Consider the following 18,197-nt stretch of genomic DNA (forward strand, 5'->3'; position numbering starts at 1 on the left):
AGGAACAAATAAACTGTGATATATCCACGAAATGGACCATTTATTCAGCAGTGGAAGGAAATCATCTGTCTAGCCATGAAAAGACACAGGTAGGCATTTTGCTGAGTGAAAGGAGCCAGTCTGAGAAAGCCACACGTCGTATGATTCCAACCGTAGGACATTCCAGAAAAGACAGACGTATACATAAGGTGAACAAATTACTGGTTGCCAGGGGTGGTGAGCGATAGACTTAAATGGGCGACACAGGATGTTTTTTCTTTTAAGGCAGTGGAACTATTTTGTATGAATCTGTAATGGCGAATACACGATATTAAGCATTAGGCATAAAGGGTAAACTCTAATGTAGGCAAAATTAAAGAAATGATGGAGGAGGTCAGGGGATCCCAGGATGGAACAGAATGTGACCAAAGGACCAGCCGTATCATGAATGAGACGACGGGGTGGGGGAAAGGGTGGATGACTAGAGAGTGAACGCAGAGGAACTGCAAGGAAGCACGTACACGTCGGTGAAGGGGTTTCCTGTGGCGTGTGCATTAGCAGCTCTGAAACCACAGCACACGTCCACCAGAATCAAAAATTAAGTCAGTTAGGAGGGAGGAGTTCTCATCACCGGAATGAGAAGTGACAGGTAAGCAAGGGGAGGAGGCTAGTACGATCCGCATGATAAGGGGTTGGAACTGGAGACATCAGTAGGAACCCTATTCGACACAGATACAGTCAGTTGCATACAGAAATATTTTAAAAAATAGTATATACACAGATGAGTGTACATACATCTCTCCTCTGTGCTGAGAGGGCTTAGAAGCAACCTAGCACCCAGATCTTGGTTTCTAATGGCATTCTCCAATAAAATGAACCAGAGCTCCTTGGAGAAATGGCTAATTCTAAGACTGGGGCAGGAAATACACAAGATAATCCTGAAGCATCTTACAGTGCCACAATGTAGGAAAATGCTAAAAAACAAACAAACAAAAAAGCAAAACCCCGAACCCACCATACTCCAAAACCCCAAATGCCACCACAATGGGTATATGCCAAAGGGACACAGGAGTCAGCTGAAAGGGGTCCCAGTGGCCACAACTGGAGTGATTTGGAAATTTAAAGATACGTGTTGGATTATAACTTGTGCAAAATAAATATCTATGAGACCATACTGATATATGTGTGTGTGTGTGTGTGTGTGTGTGTGTGTGTAAATAAATGAAGGGGGAGAAGAGACAAATCTGTATAGAATTCCAAGTAGTTTATGTTCATACTCAGCCCTTGATAAAGTGGATTATAACCCCTCACCCCTTCAGTGTGGGCTGTACATAGTGACTTTCTTCCAGAGAATGTAGTACACAATGGGAGAAAGAAAAAGAGGAATTTTATAGTGTAGAAACGTGACAAACCCTACCTCAAGCCAGATGATCAAAGCCAACATCAATAGTGATGTCATGTTGACAGTAGGTACCCTTGATCTGACGGGATGAGAAGGGCACTCGCCTCTGTGGTCCTCCTCCTGCTGGCCCATAACCTAGACTAATCGTGAGAGAAACATCAGACAAATTCCAATTTAGGGATGTTCTATAAAATACCTGAGCAGTTGTTCTTGAAACTGCCAAGATCGTAAGAAAACAAGGGAAGTTTAAGAAACTATCACAGCCAAGAGGAGTCTGAGGAGACACGATGCCTCATGCAATGTGGTGTCCTGGAGGGTATTCTGGAACAGCAAAAGGATAATCAGGGGAAAAATGATGATATCTGCATGAAATACAGACTTTAGTTAATAACAGAGTGTCAGTGTTAGCTCATAAACTGACAAATGTACCATTCTAATATGAGAGATTAATAGTGTGTGATGGTTAATTTTAAGTGTCAGCTTGTCTCGGTCACGAGTGCCCAGATACTTAGTCAAACACAATTTTGGGTGTGTCAGTGAGGGTGTCTCCAGGTGCAATTCTCATCCGTTGAATTGGCAGACAGAGTAAAGATGACCCTTCCCATGGTGGGTGGGCCTTGTCCAATCAGTTGAAGACCCGAAGGGAACAAAAAGGCTGAGTAAGCGGGAACTTCTCCTGCCCAACTGTTGAGCTAGGACATCAATCCTCTGCCCTCAGACTAGAACCTACACCATCCACCCTCCTGGTTCTCAGGCTGTCGGGCTCAGCCCGGAACCGAACCCCCAAGTTCTCCTGGGTCTCCAGCTTGCCGATTGCAAATCTTGGGACAGCTCAGCACCCATCGTCACCTGAACCAATGCCTTGCTATAAATATCTTTATACCCAGTACACACCACACACTTTTACACACACACACACACACAGAGGTATCTCCTATTGGTTCTGTTTCTCTGGGGAATCTTTGACTAACACAGGAGAAGCTGGCCGAGGTGGAGGGTGAACAGGACCTCTCTGTACTATCTTCAAGATAATTCTGTAAGCCTACAACTGTTCTAATAAAATAAGTGGATGGCGTATCATGATGTGGGTGGTGGCTATGTGGGCCACACATGTGTGAAACTCATGTGCACTTAGGGTTTATACACCTCATTAAATGCTGTCGTCAGTTGTCAAACTATTTGAAGGGGACTTAGCATATATCTGACTTTCTAGCTTCTCTGGGAAAATCCGAGCGTCTCCAAGTTCCAGCGTGCTCCACCTGGCAAGGGTTGCTGGCGTTGGGCGACAGGTGCCCCCTGAAGTGGACAAGGGGCTCTTAACTCAGCACAGTCTCTGCCTCCTCACTCTTCCCTCCCGGCCCTGGTCCCGGCTCCAGCAGTTACCTCGTTGGGACCTTTTGGGCCATTTTGGGGTAGGAGGATGCTTTTGATGCTGACAGATAATGCGGCAGCCAAGGAGGACCATCCCACCGTCCCCTCCCGCCCCGCCACTCCCAACCATAGAGCCTGCCAGCCTAGGAGCCGGGGGGCAGTGGGAGGCAGACCCTGAGAAGGATTCTGGGTTTCCTCCGACGCAGGTCCAGTCACTACCCCCATGCCCTGCAGAGGGGACAGACAGCTTCTCAGGCAGCAACGCTGTCTGTGCGGGCCCACGAAGGGGGGTGGGAGGCAGGGAGGGAGGACCACAGCTCCCAGAGATGCCGTGGGGCCCGCGCATGCCCTCCTCATCCTGGGGCCTGCCAGGCCGGCAGCAGAGATCCCATAATTAAGTATTAGGATTAATTGGGATCTGCCGGGTGAGGGAGTGGTGCCGAGGCTGCTGGAGCCAACCCTCACACTTCGGGGCTGGGCTCCAGGCTGGGTGGGACCCCGGCATGCGCCTGCCTCCTCAGTCCCCAGGCTACCTTGCTGGCAGCAGTGGCGATGGTGAAGGCTGGGCAGGGGGGCTGAAAGCTCCCACCCCTTCTCGACCAGGTCAGGCATCAGAGGGTGGGCACAGCCCTAGGTCAGGCCGCGCTCTGCCAAGCAGGTGTTTGCTGCAGCTAGGAGAGCCTGAGGTCTGGGGCCTCCCTGACCCAGAGCCACCCTGTCCTGCCGGCCCTGGAGCCAGGATTTAAGTCCCACCTCTGCATCGTCCTAATCCGTGTGACTCCATGTGAGCCCTCGTCCTCCCAGAGCCTTCTGGTGCCGGGAGCAGGAGCTGGATTAACCTGGGGACCATGGGCGTGGTGGGTTGTGGCCTCCAGAGCAGAAGTGTGACACAACGCAAGTCACATTTGGGGAAGAAAAATCTGGCCGCACGCGCTAGGACATGTGTAACCCTGGGCCTTTTTACAGGAGGAGGGGCCCAATGCACCCCAGTCGGGGAGAAGCAGGGGGCGCTTCCTCCTCTAGGGACTTCTCCTGACACTTGCTCTCTGATGGGCCTAGGATCCAGAAGGGGCCCCCGCCCACGGCGGAGTTCATAGTCGAGGGGCCTCCCAGCCCAGGACTTAACTTCTGGGGACCAAAGACCAGGTCCTGCAGGATATACCAGTGAGAGGTAAAAGCCGTCTCCCCAGGCCCCAAAATACTTTATTGTTAGACAGGGACGGGCATGGGGTCTTGATGGATGAGGACACACAGGCAGGAGGAAGAAGGGGCGGAGGAGGGCCATTTGGAGGCGGTGGGCTTCCCGGCTGTGGTCCCAAGTTCCTGTGTACTGCCTCCAGCTTCTCTGCCCAGATGGCTCAGCGAGACATCATTCGCACAAACTCTGCCGGGACAAAGCCAAGGTTGCAGGTCTGTTCTTGGGAGCCCAATAGCTGTGAGAATATACTGGCTTTGAAGTGGGAGGGAGTGCGGTCCAGGGCAGGGTCTGCCAGGGAGTCTTCTGGATCTGGTAGGGAGTAGGCCTTTGGGCTAAGAAGAGGGGCTTTGTTTTATGGGGAAAACAAAAAACAGAAAAGACAAAACCCTTGAAACTAAACCCATTTTCCTCTTTGCTTTGGCTGCTAGGAAGCTCAGGAACAACTTTGGGGCCTACTATGGAGAATTTCTACATGCTAATTTTCCTTGGCTTCCTGTTAGTGTCTAACCCTTGTTTTTGCCCTGTGGGAATCCAGCATAGAGGGAGAACTGGGTTCTGGTCAGCCTGCCTGGCTCCACATCTTGGTTCCATCCACAACTTTCGCTAAGCACTCACACTTTCCTAAGAATTGACTTTGTTGTCCTGCTCATGGGGAGAGGACATAGGGTGCTCAGCCCAGGGTCTGGCACGCAGTGACAATGTTCTTTTTATCCTTTCCTTGTCTGTTAGAAACCTCCCAGAGCGCGTGGCACTAAGCGCGGGGGGCGGTGGGTGGTACCTTCGAAGTCCACCAGGCCGTCCCCATTGAGGTCAATGTCGTGGAGGATCTCGTCCACCTCCCGCTGGCTGAGGCGCTCCCCCAGCAGGGCCTTGAGGGCTGCCCGCAGCTCAGCCAAGCTGATGCAGCCGTCCCCGTTGGTGTCAAACTGTGATGGCATTGGTTGTGGCGTTGAGTCCCCGACCGAATCATTCATTCACTTGGCCTTCACTCGCAGCAGACCCACAGCCCCCCAACCCCACCACTGCCCTTCAGCCCCAGTGGTCGCACCTCCCGAAAAGCGTCCCGTAGCTCCCTGACCCCGATCATGTCGGCTGTCTCTGCCAGCAGCTTGGGGCCCATCAGCTCCACAAAGTCTTCAAAGTCCACCTTTCCGCCACCTGGGGGCCATGCCCATCGGAGACCCCAGCCATCAGGGACCCCTGCCCAGCCCCTCCCCTGCTCGCCTCCCTAGCCTCTGTCCCTGTCCACTGCCCCAGTAAGTGGGCCCTTCCCTCTCGTGGTGATGGGGGGGAGGGCAGGCTGGGTCATCTGTGTTTTCTGGTGGCTTTTCCTACTTTTTCCTACTTTTGACTGGGTTTAAGTCCTCACTCCAATGACCTGGCTCTGGGACCTTAGCTAAGTCACTTAAGCTTCCAAAGCCTCAGTTTCCTCATCTCAAAAATGGGAATAATCGTCCTTGCCCTGCCCATCTTGCCGGGGGTGGGGAGATTCTTCGGAGGCAGAGAGAGCGCCTTGGGAAGGAGCAGGCACGACCTGGGGGCGACCTGTGTGGGCACGTTCCCCGGGCTGCTCAGCCGCTCAAGCCATGGCCATGGCCATGGCCTCTGGAGAACTGGGGGTAGGTGGGGCGCGTCTGCGGCACATACTGATTTGCTGTGAAATCTCGATGAGCTCCATCTCGGTGGGCATGTAGCCCAGCGTCCTCATGCAGGCGCCCAGCTCCCGGTAGCCGATGTAGCCGTCCCGGTCTCGGTCAAACTCCTGGAAGGCCACTTGCAGCTCTGCCGGGCAGGGCGGGGTCAGCACCCCCCCCACGTCCCCCGGAACCCCAGCCTGGACCAGCACACCCTTCTTCCTTTGGTCTAATCACTTCCTCCTTGTAAACGTCAGTTCCTCTGCCATTGCAGTGTCTTGGCTCATGTTATGTTATTTAAGTCAAATATTTAAGGAGCATCTACTATGGGCCAAGCTCTGCTCTAGGTGTTGGGATATGGCAGGAAGGAAGGCAGGGAGGGAAGGAGAGAGCGGGGGAGGGAAGGAGAGAGAGGGGAGGGAAAGAAAAGGAAACAATCCTTGACCTCACGGAGTTCATGTTCTGGAACCTTCTACCCTCTTCTGGTCCTTACGTCACCTACTCAAGGAAGTCTTCCCTCTACATCGAGTCCCCTCCAGCCCATTTGTTCATTTTCTTGAGATCACTTAGCACCATTTGTACTCATAGTTGACTTATCGACATCTGTCCCCGAAGGACATGGGCTGCCTCTGTCCAGTTCGCCCCTTCCCCAGTGCTCCCCACACAGGGCTGAGCACATGGTGGGCGCCCAGGAGGTATTTGCTGAACGAACAAATATAAAAAGGGCCCTTGACCCGCCTGGCAGCTGAGATCCGGGAACGGGCAGCTTTGGGCTCTGTCAGCCCCTCTCCGTTCAGTCTGGTCCCCATCTCTTCGATCTCCCGCAGCCGCCTCCTCGCCCCTAGTTCCTCCTAGAGACCAGCTGAGACCCGCCTATGCCCACCCTTCTGGACACTCCAGTCTTTTCCAGAACCCTTTACCTTCAATCTCCTCTGGCCGCAGCTCCCGGTCCTGGGGCAGGGCGGGGGGGGGGGAGGGCGGTTTGCACAGAGAGGTTAAGAATTCCCTGGACCACCCAGGCACCCGCACCCCTTCCTCTTGTTCTTTAGGGACCCCCACTCGGCACCCCCAAGGGGACGGGCAGGGCCTGTGTCTGTCTGACACTGCTCAGAACTGCTCCTACCCATTTCTGCTGACTGACCTGGATGTCTTGGGCCACCCCCTTCCCTGCCCCCTGCCCAGATCTTTCCTGGGGACCACCTCCTGCCCCCACCATCTTGTAGGGTGCGCCAGGTGCCGGAAGTGGATCTGGAGTCGGGCAGAATCTCTGACTTGGCCTCGGGAACCTCAGTGTCACTGTTTGTCTCTTGTTCTCTCTCTGTTCCTCTCCTGAATGCCCAGCTGCCTCCCTGCCCACCCCCTTGGTGGCTGTCTCTGGGGCTCTCTGGGTCTCTCTCTGTCCTCCCGTCTCTCTTTCCTGGCATGTCTCCCTGGGTCTTCCCCCCTGTTTGATCTTGTTTCTGTGTCTCCACTTTTCCTTGCCTCACCCCCTGGATCTGGGTGCCTTTGCTCCAAAGACCCCACTCCATCCTTTTCCCGTTATTCAAGGAGAGGCAGAGAGGAGGCATAGACAGGGGCGGCCGTACATACGAGCTGGGTGGCGGCGATGCTGGGCCGCAGGAAGACGCAGGCGGGCCCCACCAGGCTGTTGAGAACCGAGTAGCCCTGGATACCCGGCCCTGGGCCCCCCTGCTCCTCAGGGTTGGGGCTGGGGCCGCAGCGGGAGCCCCCTGGGGGGGAGCTGGGCCGCTGCCAGTGGTCCTGCAGCAAAGCCAGCTGTGAGCTGGGGGAGCGGCCCCTCCGCTCTCATGGACCAGCCTCTCCCATCTCCGGAGCCCAGTACAGGACAGTGAGGGCTCTCACCCATCAACGCTCTAGGCTGGAAGGGTCCCTTACTGTTCAGTTGGGCTACCCGAGGTCCCCCCGAAAAGGAAGGGACCGGGCTAAGGTCACTTAGAAAGCCAGTGGCAGAATGGGACCTTGAGCTCAAAGGCTGCGTCTCCCATCTCTGACCAGCAGAGAGCAGGGACAGCAGCAGGCACAGGCGGCTGGGTGGGCGGCTGGGGGGCCCGCATGAGGTTGGCGGGGAAGGCCCACTGGTCCATGGGAGGGGCTAGAGTCTGGGGCCTTCCCAGGGAAAATCTTGATTGGCCCAGGGCCGTGGGAACCAACCCCTCCATCCCCCTGCCATGGTCTCTCTCTAACCCCAGCCCTCCGGGCTCTGCCCACCTCACCTGACCCTCCCAGGCTATAGCCCAGGCTCCTGGCCTTGGCTTCTCCCCCTTAGCCGTCCTACCTTAGGCCCCCGGTGTCGAGGCCGCTTGGCACAGTTTCCCATGGCCGCCTGAACCATGCCAGGCCTGGAGTCCTGGGGGCAGCCCAGGCCCGGGCCTCAGCGGGTGCTGTGGGCTCCTGCCAGCCCCCAGCTGCTCCCAGTGAGAGTCTGGGAACACTGCAGGGGATTTTCCTAGGGTTTTGTGGGGAAGATTGGGAGCGGGTGGGCAGGCGGGGAGCCCTGGGCACGGGGGCTTGGGTCCTAATCCAGGATTATCTCTGAGCATCTCTGCTGGTGAGGGGGGCCACTCAGGACCCAAGGCCCCCTGGAAGGCACAGCTTCCCTGTGCTCACTCCGGAGGGTCTTCCAGAAACCCCCTCTAGCGCTTTCGCCTCCAGACCCTACCCCTGAGCTCCCCCAGTTGGGAGAGATTTAATGCCTTCAGAAGCAGCTCCTGGACCTGGGAGGAAGAAACCAGGTGCTTGGTGTGCTGGGGAGGGCTAGGACACCTCTCGCCCCAGAATGGTGCTTAGAACGTGGCAGACCCTCCCCGCTACTCCCTGTCCTGAGAGGAGGCAATCTTGCCCGGGGCCAGGACGCTGCTGCCTCTCCCTGCCAGGACCGTGGCTCTCACCTTGGAGCCTCTGGCCAGTGTCCCTCCCTCCGCACCCCTGCCTGCACCAGTGCCCTGGCCCTTGTGCTCAGGGGAAGGGTGGAAAGGGGTCAGCCCTGGGGGCCACAGACTGGATGCAGGGCTCGGTGAGGGCAGAGGTGGGGAGAGACACCAGCCTCCTGGGCAGCTGACAGACTCACTGAGCCCTCTGTCAAAAGGCATGTCCGGGGTCTCTTCCCCGAGTTCTGCCCTGGGTCTGTCTGATGGGGTGTGGGGTCCTGCTGTTCCCTCAGGGTGCCCTCAGTTGGAGACATGCCCCACAGCCCTGTCCCCTTTACCTGCCCATAGGCTGCCTGCACCTGGGCCTCCAGCTCCCTGAGGAGTGCCCGCCTCCTGGTGGCTGCTGGACTGGCGGGAGCCTGGCTGGGCCCTGGGGTGCCCTCAGAGGGGCTGGGGTCCCCCGCGGAGAGACAGCCATCTGCCTGGCCCTGGGGAAGGGCCATGGAGACGAGCGCGTGGTACCTCCTGGTCGCACTCTGGTTGCCCCGTGCCTGTGGGAGGGTGGCTCAGTGGGCAGCTGTGGGTGGGGTCCCCCCAGGGTCCCTGCTACTCATTTCCCCGGTTCCTCTCTCCACAGGCCCAGGGCCCCCATCCCACAGCTCTTCTAGCTCCCCATGCTGCTTACACAGCCCCTCCCCCAAATCCAAGCCTCCCCCAACCCACTAGCCTCCAGCCCCACGCTGGCCACAGACTGAGCCCTGGGCCCCGCCCCCGCGTCACCCTTGCAGACCCCCGGCCACCTGGCCTCTTCGACTCCTGGTCTCTGCACCCCCACACTGCCTTCCCCGCTGTTTTCTCACTCCCGGCCCCTCTCGGCCCCCTCAGCTTGGCGTCTGGCTCTCTCCGGCTATCCCACTTGCAACCCCTTGCCTCCCCCTGCTGACATCTGTCCAGCTGTGTCTGCGGGTCTCTCTGACCACCCTTGCCCACCTGTCATTCCCTCCGTGGCATAAAAATCTCTCTCACACTGGTCTGTCCGTCTTTCTGTCTGTCCACCCCTGCTCTTTCCATTCTTCCCACCAACACCCCCTCCCGGATGACTCCCAGATTCTGGAAAGACAGCCCCCCCAACCTGCACCTGCCCCCAGACATACCCCCTTCTTCCCACGCAGAGCCCCAGGGTAGCTCTGGACTCACCCACCTCCTCGCCTCCCGCCAGCATCTCCCACCTACCTGCTGCTGACCTCCAACCTCCTTCAGGGAGAAATGTGGGGGGTGGGCCAGGTACCCCCCCGGCCTCTCGTGCCCCCTTGTTGTGTCCCCAGCCCTCTTACTGCCCAGCAGCCTGGTCTTCACCTCCCACAATGAGGTCAGTTGTCCTGCCCCCGCCCTGCTCCAGGCCCCTCATGATTTATTCACCTGCCCCCCGCACCAGCCTTTGTCCGAGGGAAACAGATCCCGCCAGACACCTGCCACCCGAGCTGGTGGCTCTGGCCTCCCTCAGCCACACAAGCGGCCACCCATTCATGTGTTCCTTTTGCAGACATCTGAGGCCAGTTGGGACCGAGCCTCAAGGCCTGTATAGACTGGGTCTGTCCTGAGAGTCCTGCTTTCAGGCACATCGAACTCAGAAAAAGGCCACAGACAGTCCCCAGGTGCGTGGGAGCACTCCAGGCGACGGGGGCTTTGTGGAGAAGAGAGGATGGGGCAGCCTTTTAGGGTTTGACCCGTGCTCAGCCCTGGGTGAGCGCCGGGACCCTGGCAGGGATCAACTGTGAATGTGGAATGTTCCAGGCCCCTGCATCCAGCAGAGTATGTTAGGGAGAGGCCCCCCAGGAGGGTGGCAGAGGTCAGTAGCTCCTGGAGAGGGTATGGGTGGCAAGAGGCCGGAGAAAATTTCAGAGGGGCTGTGTCTTCAGCAAGCGTCGAGGAGTACCTACATCGCCTTCCTGGGTGTTAGGAACCAGTCCCTGCCTCCTGGAACCTTCCAGCTGGGGGCAGATGCGCATTCAGCAAGCCCAGGATGACGATGGGACAGGCTCTTGAGAGGAGAAGGCGACCTTGCTGTGACTGGGGGCCCTGAGGACATGGCGTGGGAGCCAAGACCGGAAGGATGGTGGGAGTGACCACCCAGAGGGAAGGGTGGCCAGCGGGCAGAGGAGGGAACAGTCCGCACACAGCCCTGAGCAGGGCAAGGGATCTGAGGAAAGGTCAGGGTTCAGAGGTGAGCAGACGTCGGCCAGGTGGTAAAGGGTGGGAAGGGCTCCTTGTGACGCTCAACTTGACCCCTAGAAGGTTTAGCCTTCCACAGCCTGCAACCGTCACCCTCTGCCCTTGGGGTCTTGCCTCTTCCTGGAGTCCAGAAGGGCAGTACATCCCAGGCAGCACTGCAAAATCCTTCAGACACAGGAATTCTAGCATTTTCTGCAAGGTCTTCTAGAAGGTCTATAGGCCAGGGTTTCCCTCTGTGCTCACTATGTGGCCCTCAGCAAATTAGTTCCCCTCTCTGAGCCTCAGTTTCCTTATCTGGAAAATGGATGTTGACCGAGGCCTCCTGGTACCTTTGTGAAAATTAAGTGAAGAACCTAGAAGTTTCCTGGCACATAAGAAGGGCTCAGAAAAATGGTGGATTCCACGTGTGACAAATGATCCTATGTCCAAAGGACCATCTAAGAAGGTGGGAAGTGGGAGAAACGTGTGTCCCAAAGCATAAGCCAAAGTAGTGGGGGCGATAAGTGGTCAGGGTAGAGTGGATAAAAGTGTTTTCAGTCAAGAAGCAAAGCCTTTGTATCTAGGTGGAGAAAGCCTGGCTTGGAGATCCTTCCTCACTTGTGTTCAGTGAACAACATTCTGCGGTATTTGCTTCGATGCCCAGCCCACCATAGCCAAGCTGGAGCTCCGGCTCCAGTGTGTAGGATGTCCACACAGGTAGGTTGACAGAGAGATGGATGGATGGACGGACGGACGGATGGACGGATCGGTAGCTGACTGGATGGAAGGCTGGGTAGATGATTTGATAGGCTAGTAGTGAAATAGTTGGTAGATGGGTGGGTAGATGATTGCACTGATGGAAGGTTGGGTGATGCACGGCTGGATGCACAGGCGGAGGATGACTGGGTGGGGAAATGGGTAGCTGCATGGGTGGGTGGACAAATCGGTAGGTGTGCTGATGGGCTGCTGGCCAAATGTTTGGTTGTTGGATGGGCGGATGACTAGATAGAGGGAGAGACAGATGGACAGACAGAGAAGGATGGAGATGGATAGATGGCCGGTGAACAGACTGCTGAGGAAGACTTGATATTCTTCATTGGAAGAGTCAATTAGAGTGGAGACCGTTATCTTTCCTATTCTGGTGTTTGCCATGAAGCCTAGCCCACTCATAGCCTGATAGAGACTAACCAGAGTGTGAATGAAGCCTTGTGTCTATCTCCTCCACTCTGAGCGGTGATCCTTCTTCTTTTTAAAAAATTATTATTGGGGCGCATGTGTGGCTCAGTGGGTTAAAGCCTCTGCCTTCGGCTCGGGTCATGATCTCTGGGTCCTGGGTTCGAGCCCCGTGTGGGGCTCTCTGCTCAGTTGGGAGCCTGCTTCCCCCTCTCTCTCTGCCTGCCTCTCTGCCTACTTGTAATCTCTGTGTGTCAAATAAATAAATAAAATCTTTAAAAAATTCTTATTGATATTAATATTAATATTTAAGTAGGCTCCACGCCCAACGTGGGGCTTGAACTCACAACGCTGAGATCAAGACTCCGGTACTCCACCGACTGAGCCAGCCAGGTGTCCCTGAGATATGATTCTGATGACAAAAGACAATGGCTCCCTCCCTTCCCTGTTCCGCACAAGTCACCCCAGCCTTGGCGCACAGAACCGCGTGGAGACGCCACTCCACACGCACCAGGATAAGGAAAGTGAAAAGGACAGACAGTAGCAGTGTCGGTGAAGACTTGGAGAAGCGAGGGCCTTCACAGGCTGCTGGCGGGTTTTTGAAACCCACTCTGGGAAAGAGTTTGGCATTTCCTCAAAATGAGCTACCGTGTGACCCAGCCGGTCCACCCCTGGGGACGTACCCAAGGGAGTTGAAAGCATTAAGTTCATGCAAAAATTTGCACACAAGTGTTCACAGCAGCCTGATTCACACAAGCCCCAAAGTGAAACAGCCCAGATGTCCGTCGGTGTGGGAACGGGTGGACAAGATGTGCGTGCCCGTGTCACGACATACTCCTCCGCGGGAGACAGGAATGATGCACTGTTTTGTTTTAAAGATTGTATTTATTTATTTGAGAGAGTCAGAACACGGACAGAGAGAAGCAGCCTCCCCACCAAGCAGAGAGTTAGACTTGGAGCTCAATCCCAGGACTCTGAGATCGTGACCTGAGCCAAAGGCAGAGGCTCAACCAACTGAGCCACCCAGGCACCCCAGTTACACCCTAAGACATGCATAAACCTCAAAGACATTCTGCCACGTGAAAGCAGCCAGACCCTAAATGCCACAGAATGTATGCTTCCAGCTATATGCAATACCCGGCATGGCAAATCCACAGCAACAAAATAGATGAGTGGGGATGAGAGCAGGACTGCCCATGGGTTCAGGTGTTTTGGGGGGGATGAAAAGGTGCTGGGACTGTGTAGTGGTGAAGGCTGCACAGCACAATGCATTAAAGCTGCCGAGTGTACCCTTTATAAGGCTAAAATCCGAGGAAAAACAGAGCGGTTTGTTTATATTTTAAAAAACCGCCAGAGACCGGTGCTGAGATACACGTAGACGCAAGGTTGGGGATGGACACAGGGAAGTTCCTGGCCCCCGGGGCTGGAAAAACTGTGCTGCTGGATCCCAGAGGAGGAGGCCCCCGGGGTGGCCAGAGAGTCCACGGGCTTTGCCTGGGGAGCCAGAGGACTGTGGGTAAACGCAGACCCCAGAACACTGTCGAACAGTGCCCTGCTGAGCAGGGGGCAGCTGGCCCCGGGCACTTGAGCACAATCGCTGGAGGGGTGAGCCAGTAGGAGGCAGGCCCTCCAGGCAGGAAGGGGTCTCCCAGGCCTTAGATGCTTGTGCACGAAGGGAGGCAATGAATGTTCCAGGCCAAGCAGGTGAATGAACCTCTGTGAACCTTGGTGTCCTCGTCAGTATAATGGGAACAAGACTCCCTCCCTCTCAGGACGTGGTGGAGATGAAATGAGACCATTTATGTGAAAGCTCTTTGTAAGCTGCTAAGTGCCGGGCAGATGTTCCTCCAGCTGTGAGTCAGGGATAGAACCCAGCCCTGGCACCACCTCCCCCACCCCTCCCGGCCCCAGGCAGCTGTGGACTCAAAGGAGGTTGAGCGATGCTCCTGATGAGGCCTGTTTTGGGTCTCCCCCACCCAGGCTTTAGAAGGGGAAGATACCTTCCTCGTTCCTGCTGGCTCTGATGGGAAAACCTGGCTGAGAGACGTCTGGTTCAGTCAGGCTCCAGTTCCTGCGGAGGACTCCCGCAGCCACTGAGACACCCCCCAACCCCTGCCCCGACCCAGGAAGGGGCAGCCAGAAGAGGGCTGGGGGTGTTATCCGTTGGCCTGCAGGGAGGTAGGCACCGGGCTCTGCCTGGAAGAACACAACCCCCTCAGGCTCAGGAGGTCCTGCCCATTCAGTCCATCTTTCCAGCCACCCATATCCCCATGTCCAGTCGGTATTTGAAGAGCGCTTAGACTCAGTCAAAACATGGTTTGGAGATGACAAGGCTTTACAGAAGAAAGACTGAGGGTTAACAAGCTTTTTAAAGTGAATAGTCAAAGTACTGTTTCCCAGCTGTGTGACCTTGAGAAAGTCACTTAACTTCTCTGTGCTTCAGTTCCTCCTCTGTAAAATGGGGATCAGAACAATACCAAGTCCTAGGGTGGTAATCTACATACAGTTCTCAGCACAGTCCTCGGCCCCTAAGGGTTTGCCATAATTATTATTCTGGAGAGAAGAGGTGTAAAGTGGATATGCCTATCGAAATTGCATTCATTCGTGCCAGAAGCACTTAATGAGCACCTACTGTGTGCCGGTGCTGGGGACCCGGACCTAGCCCTCCGTGGGCCCTGAGCCTGCGGGTTTGGGCGTGGCCCGGATGCTGGTGGTGGCTGTGCGATGCTGAAGTCAGTGCCCTTCAGGCAGGTTACACGGGGCGGCACGCAGGTGCGGGTGAGCCCGTCCGGCCCTGCCCCCCTGCCCCCGCCACACCCAGCCTTGCCCAGGGCTGGGTGGCTCCGCTCGGTGACTCGGCGCATTCCTGGGTGGGGCGAGAAGGGAGGGGGGTTGGGGAACAGACCATAAATATAAGGTCACTGGGCTCCTCGCCACTTCCTGCTGCTTGCTTTTCCACTCCCCCGCTAGCTAGTGAGTAGGGTCTGGACCAGGCCTGGGGTGGGGGATGGGGAGTGGGGGTGGGGGTAAGGGTGGGGGTGGGGGGCGGGACCCTGGCTGAGCCACCCCCTCTCGGTGCAGCTCCATGAGGGGCCTGTTTCACGCCCTGTCCGTCTCTCCTAGTGCCACCCTACACCATCGTCTACTTCCCCACCCGAGGTGCGGCCCCTGCTCCTTCAGGAGGGCGACGGGCACGGGTGGAGCCAGGCCACCTGCTCAGGCTGCTCCCTGGGGTCCAGCCGAGGCCGAAGACAGGACCAGGAGTCCCGGGCCGTGGGGCGGGGTCGGTGGGGCGGGGGCGGAGCCTGGGCGGCGGGGGCGGGGCCAGGTCCGGCTTTCCCGAGGTGCCATCCTCTTGGTGCCCGGCCTGGCTGCACTGTCCCTCTGCCTCTGTTCCCATCCTGGGGCACCATGGGTTGGGGTCTCCGCCCCTGTCTCCCTCTCCAGGACGGCACTGAGGCCGTGGTCGCCACTGCTTCCCCATGGTTTATCTCCTCAGGAGGCTCAGAAGCTGGAGTTTCTGTCCTGTCCCCACACTCTGGACCCCCCTCCCCAGGGCGCTGTGAGGCTGGGGTCCCTGCACGTGTCCCACCACCCCGTTCTCCCCTCGCCCCCAGGCCGCTGCGAGGCCATGCGCATGCTGCTGGCGGACCAGGGCCAGAGCTGGAAGGAGGAGGTGGTGACCAAGGAGACCTGGCTGCAGGGCCCGCTCAAGGCCTCCTGTGTGAGTGACCCCCTGGAGGGGGCCGGGGCTGGGCCATTGGGGGCAGCCAAGCTCAGCATGGCTGACAGCGCTGTGCCCCTCCTCCCAGCTGTATGGGCAGCTCCCTAAGTTCCAGGATGGAGACCTTACCCTGTACCAGTCCAATGCCATCCTGCGACACCTGGGCCGCACCTTTGGTGAGTTCAGAGTTGCGGGCCGCGCAGCCTGCAGAGTATCCGATGGGTCCCCCTCGGATGTCCTGAGTACCAGAGTTCCGCTCGTCCGGAGGACAGGCCAGATGATCCCAAGGAAAGGAAGGGCAGGTCGTGAGGGCTCTGCCAACCAGATGGTCCCAGATGCGTTGCGTGTGCCCATTTCCTGGAAGACAAATCAGAGGAGGCTGTGGCCCCGCGGTGTGCGGTCTAGGCAACAGGCCGCTGCAGGCTTCACAGTGGACCTCCCGCCCATGTTCCCCTGTTTTGGTCTCTCTTGAATCTAGAAAATCCGTGCTCAGTGAGCCAGCCTCTGGCCTCCTTACAATGGTGGTAGAAACATGGCCGCAAGAGCTGCCTCTTTTTTGGCAAGCCCTGGGTCCCAGTGGGATGTGGCAATCAGGGAATGGGACAGAGGAGTCGTGGTGGCCCCCAGGCCAAGCCTGCCTTGACTTCTGCAGGGCCCAGGGTGGGAGGAGAAAGGCCTCCGGCTGTGGCCTGCCGCTTCCGCTTGCCCCTATGACGCTGCTCAGCACTGCACACAGCCCCACTAGTGCCCTCGGCCCAGTTCCGTCCGGGCTCCCCAAGCAGCTGCTCTCAGGCCCAGGGAAGAAGGGAGGCTTCATTCACCCTTGCAGGGGTTGGGGTGGAGGGACGGATCTGGGGGAGGGGCCTTGGGGCCATTTGGTCAAGAAATTCCTGAGTCTCGGGATAAGACTTGGGATGTGACCAAGAAGGGACATGGTCCTCAGCTGGGCATGTCCCCTTGGGCCTTTTTTTTAAAGCTTTTATTTATTTATTTGAGAAAGTAGTCGGGGGCAGAGAGGGAGGGGGCGGGCCAAACAGACCCCACACTGATGCAGGGCCCAATCCCAGGACCCCCAGATCACAGCCCAAGCTGAAATCAAGAGTCGGTTGCCCAATGGACTGAGGCCCCGCGGCACCCCTCCTCTTGAGCTTTCGGAGTTGGGAGCAGCAGAGCTGGGCAGAGCGGCCCCTCCCAATCGGGGGACCCGGGTGCCCCAGCCTGAGACCTGTGGGTGTTTGGGGGAGAGGGGAGCAGCGGAGTTCCGGCCTGGACAGAGCCTGACCCACTGCCCGGCTGCTGCCCCAGGGCTGTACGGCAAAGACCAGCGGGAGGCGGCGCTGGTGGACATGGTGAACGACGGTGTGGAGGACGTCCGCAGGCACTGTGGCCGGCTCATCCACCACAACTACGTAAGCAGGGCCGGGCTGGTGCTCTGGGCCGGGGCCGGGGCCGGGAACTCACCCTGGCCAGGCATGCTGGGAGCTGCCACTGGATCACTGCCCTTTGCAGGAGGAGGGCAAGGCCAAGTATTTTCAGGAGCTGCCGGAGCACCTGAAGCCTTTTGAGACCCTGCTGGTCCAGAACCAGGGGGGCCAGGCCTTCATTGTGGGTGACCAGGTGAGTGCTGGGTCCGGCCCGTGGCAGAGCCCATTTCTCAGAAGAGCACACTGAGGCCCAGAGGAGAGCCATGGCGAGCCACCAGGGTCCTGGCTCCCTGCAGCCCTGCCTCTTCTGACCCTGCTCCAGCTCTCTTCTGATCTTGGCCCTGCAGATCTCCTTCGCCGACTACAATCTGCTGGACCTGTTGCTGAATCACCAGGTCCTGGCCCCCGGCTGCCTGGACTCCCACCCCCTGCTCTTGGCCTATGTGGCACGCCTCAGTGCCCGGCCCAAGCTCAAGGCCTACCTGGCCTCCCCCGAGCATGTGAACCGCCCTGTCCACGGAGCCCAGAAGACATGAGCCTGCTCAGCCTGCCCTGGGAGAACGGATGCCCTTTAGAACCAATAAACACCGAGAGAGGAGAGCTGTGCTGTGGTCCCTGAGGGGCTGGAGGGCGCAGGGGACCCCGTACGCCTTCCCAGGCTGCCTCAGGACGATGAGGGTCAGGTTGGGCATCTGGGCCCTGGAACAGAATTATACAGAGTAGTTCCAGGTCCAGACAGGAAGATGAGACTCTGAGCCTTAAGGAGGCACCCCAGCGGTCTGCAGGAGGGAGGTGCCCTCGCTGGGACCACACATGACGGCAGCCACCCAGGGAAGCCCGTCGGTCTGAGAGAAGAGCGGCCGTGAGTGTGGCAGTCACTGACATCCGAGAGTGCCACAGCGTGGTTGCCCACGTGGACCCTGGGAAGTAACACATACCCTTGGAGGGTTTGCAGGAGCGTCAGTGTGGCTCATTTCTTGGGTGGCAGCCGGGGTCACCCCCAGATTGGTGTGGGGTGGCTGGCAGGGCCCAGCGGGCATGTGGCTGAAGGCAAGCCTAGACCTTCTGGTGGCCCGGCTCTTTGGGGACCAAGGGAGGATGGGCGATCCCCCTCAACTCCGCCGGTGGGAGTCTCCTGCCACCTGTCCAGTCCTAGCCCATCTCTCTGTCCTGAAAAGCTGTGGCTGCCTCCT

At 57.7% G+C, this 18,197-nt stretch overlaps 2 protein-coding genes across 2 annotated transcripts; one reads left to right on the forward strand and one right to left on the reverse strand.

Annotated features, from left to right (window-relative positions):
- Window positions 1-3,935: 3,935 nt before the first annotated feature.
- CABP2 (calcium binding protein 2) lies at window positions 3,936-7,937 on the reverse strand. The gene is made up of 7 exons (XM_059159028.1): window positions 7,881-7,937; window positions 7,175-7,345; window positions 6,505-6,535; window positions 5,598-5,732; window positions 4,999-5,108; window positions 4,729-4,876; window positions 3,936-4,136 (listed from the first exon to the last, which is right to left on the reverse strand). The coding sequence occupies exons 1-7, from the start codon at window positions 7,935-7,937 to the stop codon at window positions 4,111-4,113; spliced, it is 678 nt and encodes a 225-aa protein (XP_059015011.1). The 3' UTR covers window positions 3,936-4,110.
- A 6,770-nt stretch (window positions 7,938-14,707) lies between these two features.
- GSTP1 (glutathione S-transferase pi 1) lies at window positions 14,708-17,604 on the forward strand. The gene is made up of 7 exons (XM_059149498.1): window positions 14,708-14,829; window positions 14,980-15,015; window positions 15,474-15,580; window positions 15,669-15,756; window positions 16,886-16,989; window positions 17,090-17,197; window positions 17,352-17,604. Coding segments are annotated over exons 1-7 (633 nt in total). The 5' UTR covers window positions 14,708-14,828; the 3' UTR covers window positions 17,541-17,604.
- The last annotated feature ends 593 nt before the right edge of the window (window positions 17,605-18,197 follow it).

The sequence above is a fragment of the Mustela lutreola genome, chromosome 1 (assembly GCF_030435805.1).
Source record: "Mustela lutreola isolate mMusLut2 chromosome 1, mMusLut2.pri, whole genome shotgun sequence".
NCBI classification, from domain to species: Eukaryota; Metazoa; Chordata; class Mammalia; order Carnivora; family Mustelidae; genus Mustela; species Mustela lutreola.

Coding starts and splice junctions, on each gene's coding strand:
- CABP2 (XM_059159028.1), bottom strand. CDS start 7,937: ATGGTTCAGGCGGCCATGGGAAACTGTGCCAAGCGGCCTCGACACCGG. Junction 6,536..7,174: donor GCATCGCCGCCACCCAGCTC/GTATGTACGGCC, acceptor GCCCTGCCCCAG/GACCGGGAGCTGCGGCCAGA. Junction 5,733..6,504: donor GCGGCCAGAGGAGATTGAAG/GTAAAGGGTTCT, acceptor CCTGCCCGGCAG/AGCTGCAAGTGGCCTTCCAG.
- GSTP1 (XM_059149498.1), top strand. Junction 15,581..15,668: donor GCCCGCTCAAGGCCTCCTGT/GTGAGTGACCCC, acceptor CCCTCCTCCCAG/CTGTATGGGCAGCTCCCTAA. Junction 15,757..16,885: donor ACACCTGGGCCGCACCTTTG/GTGAGTTCAGAG, acceptor CTGCTGCCCCAG/GGCTGTACGGCAAAGACCAG.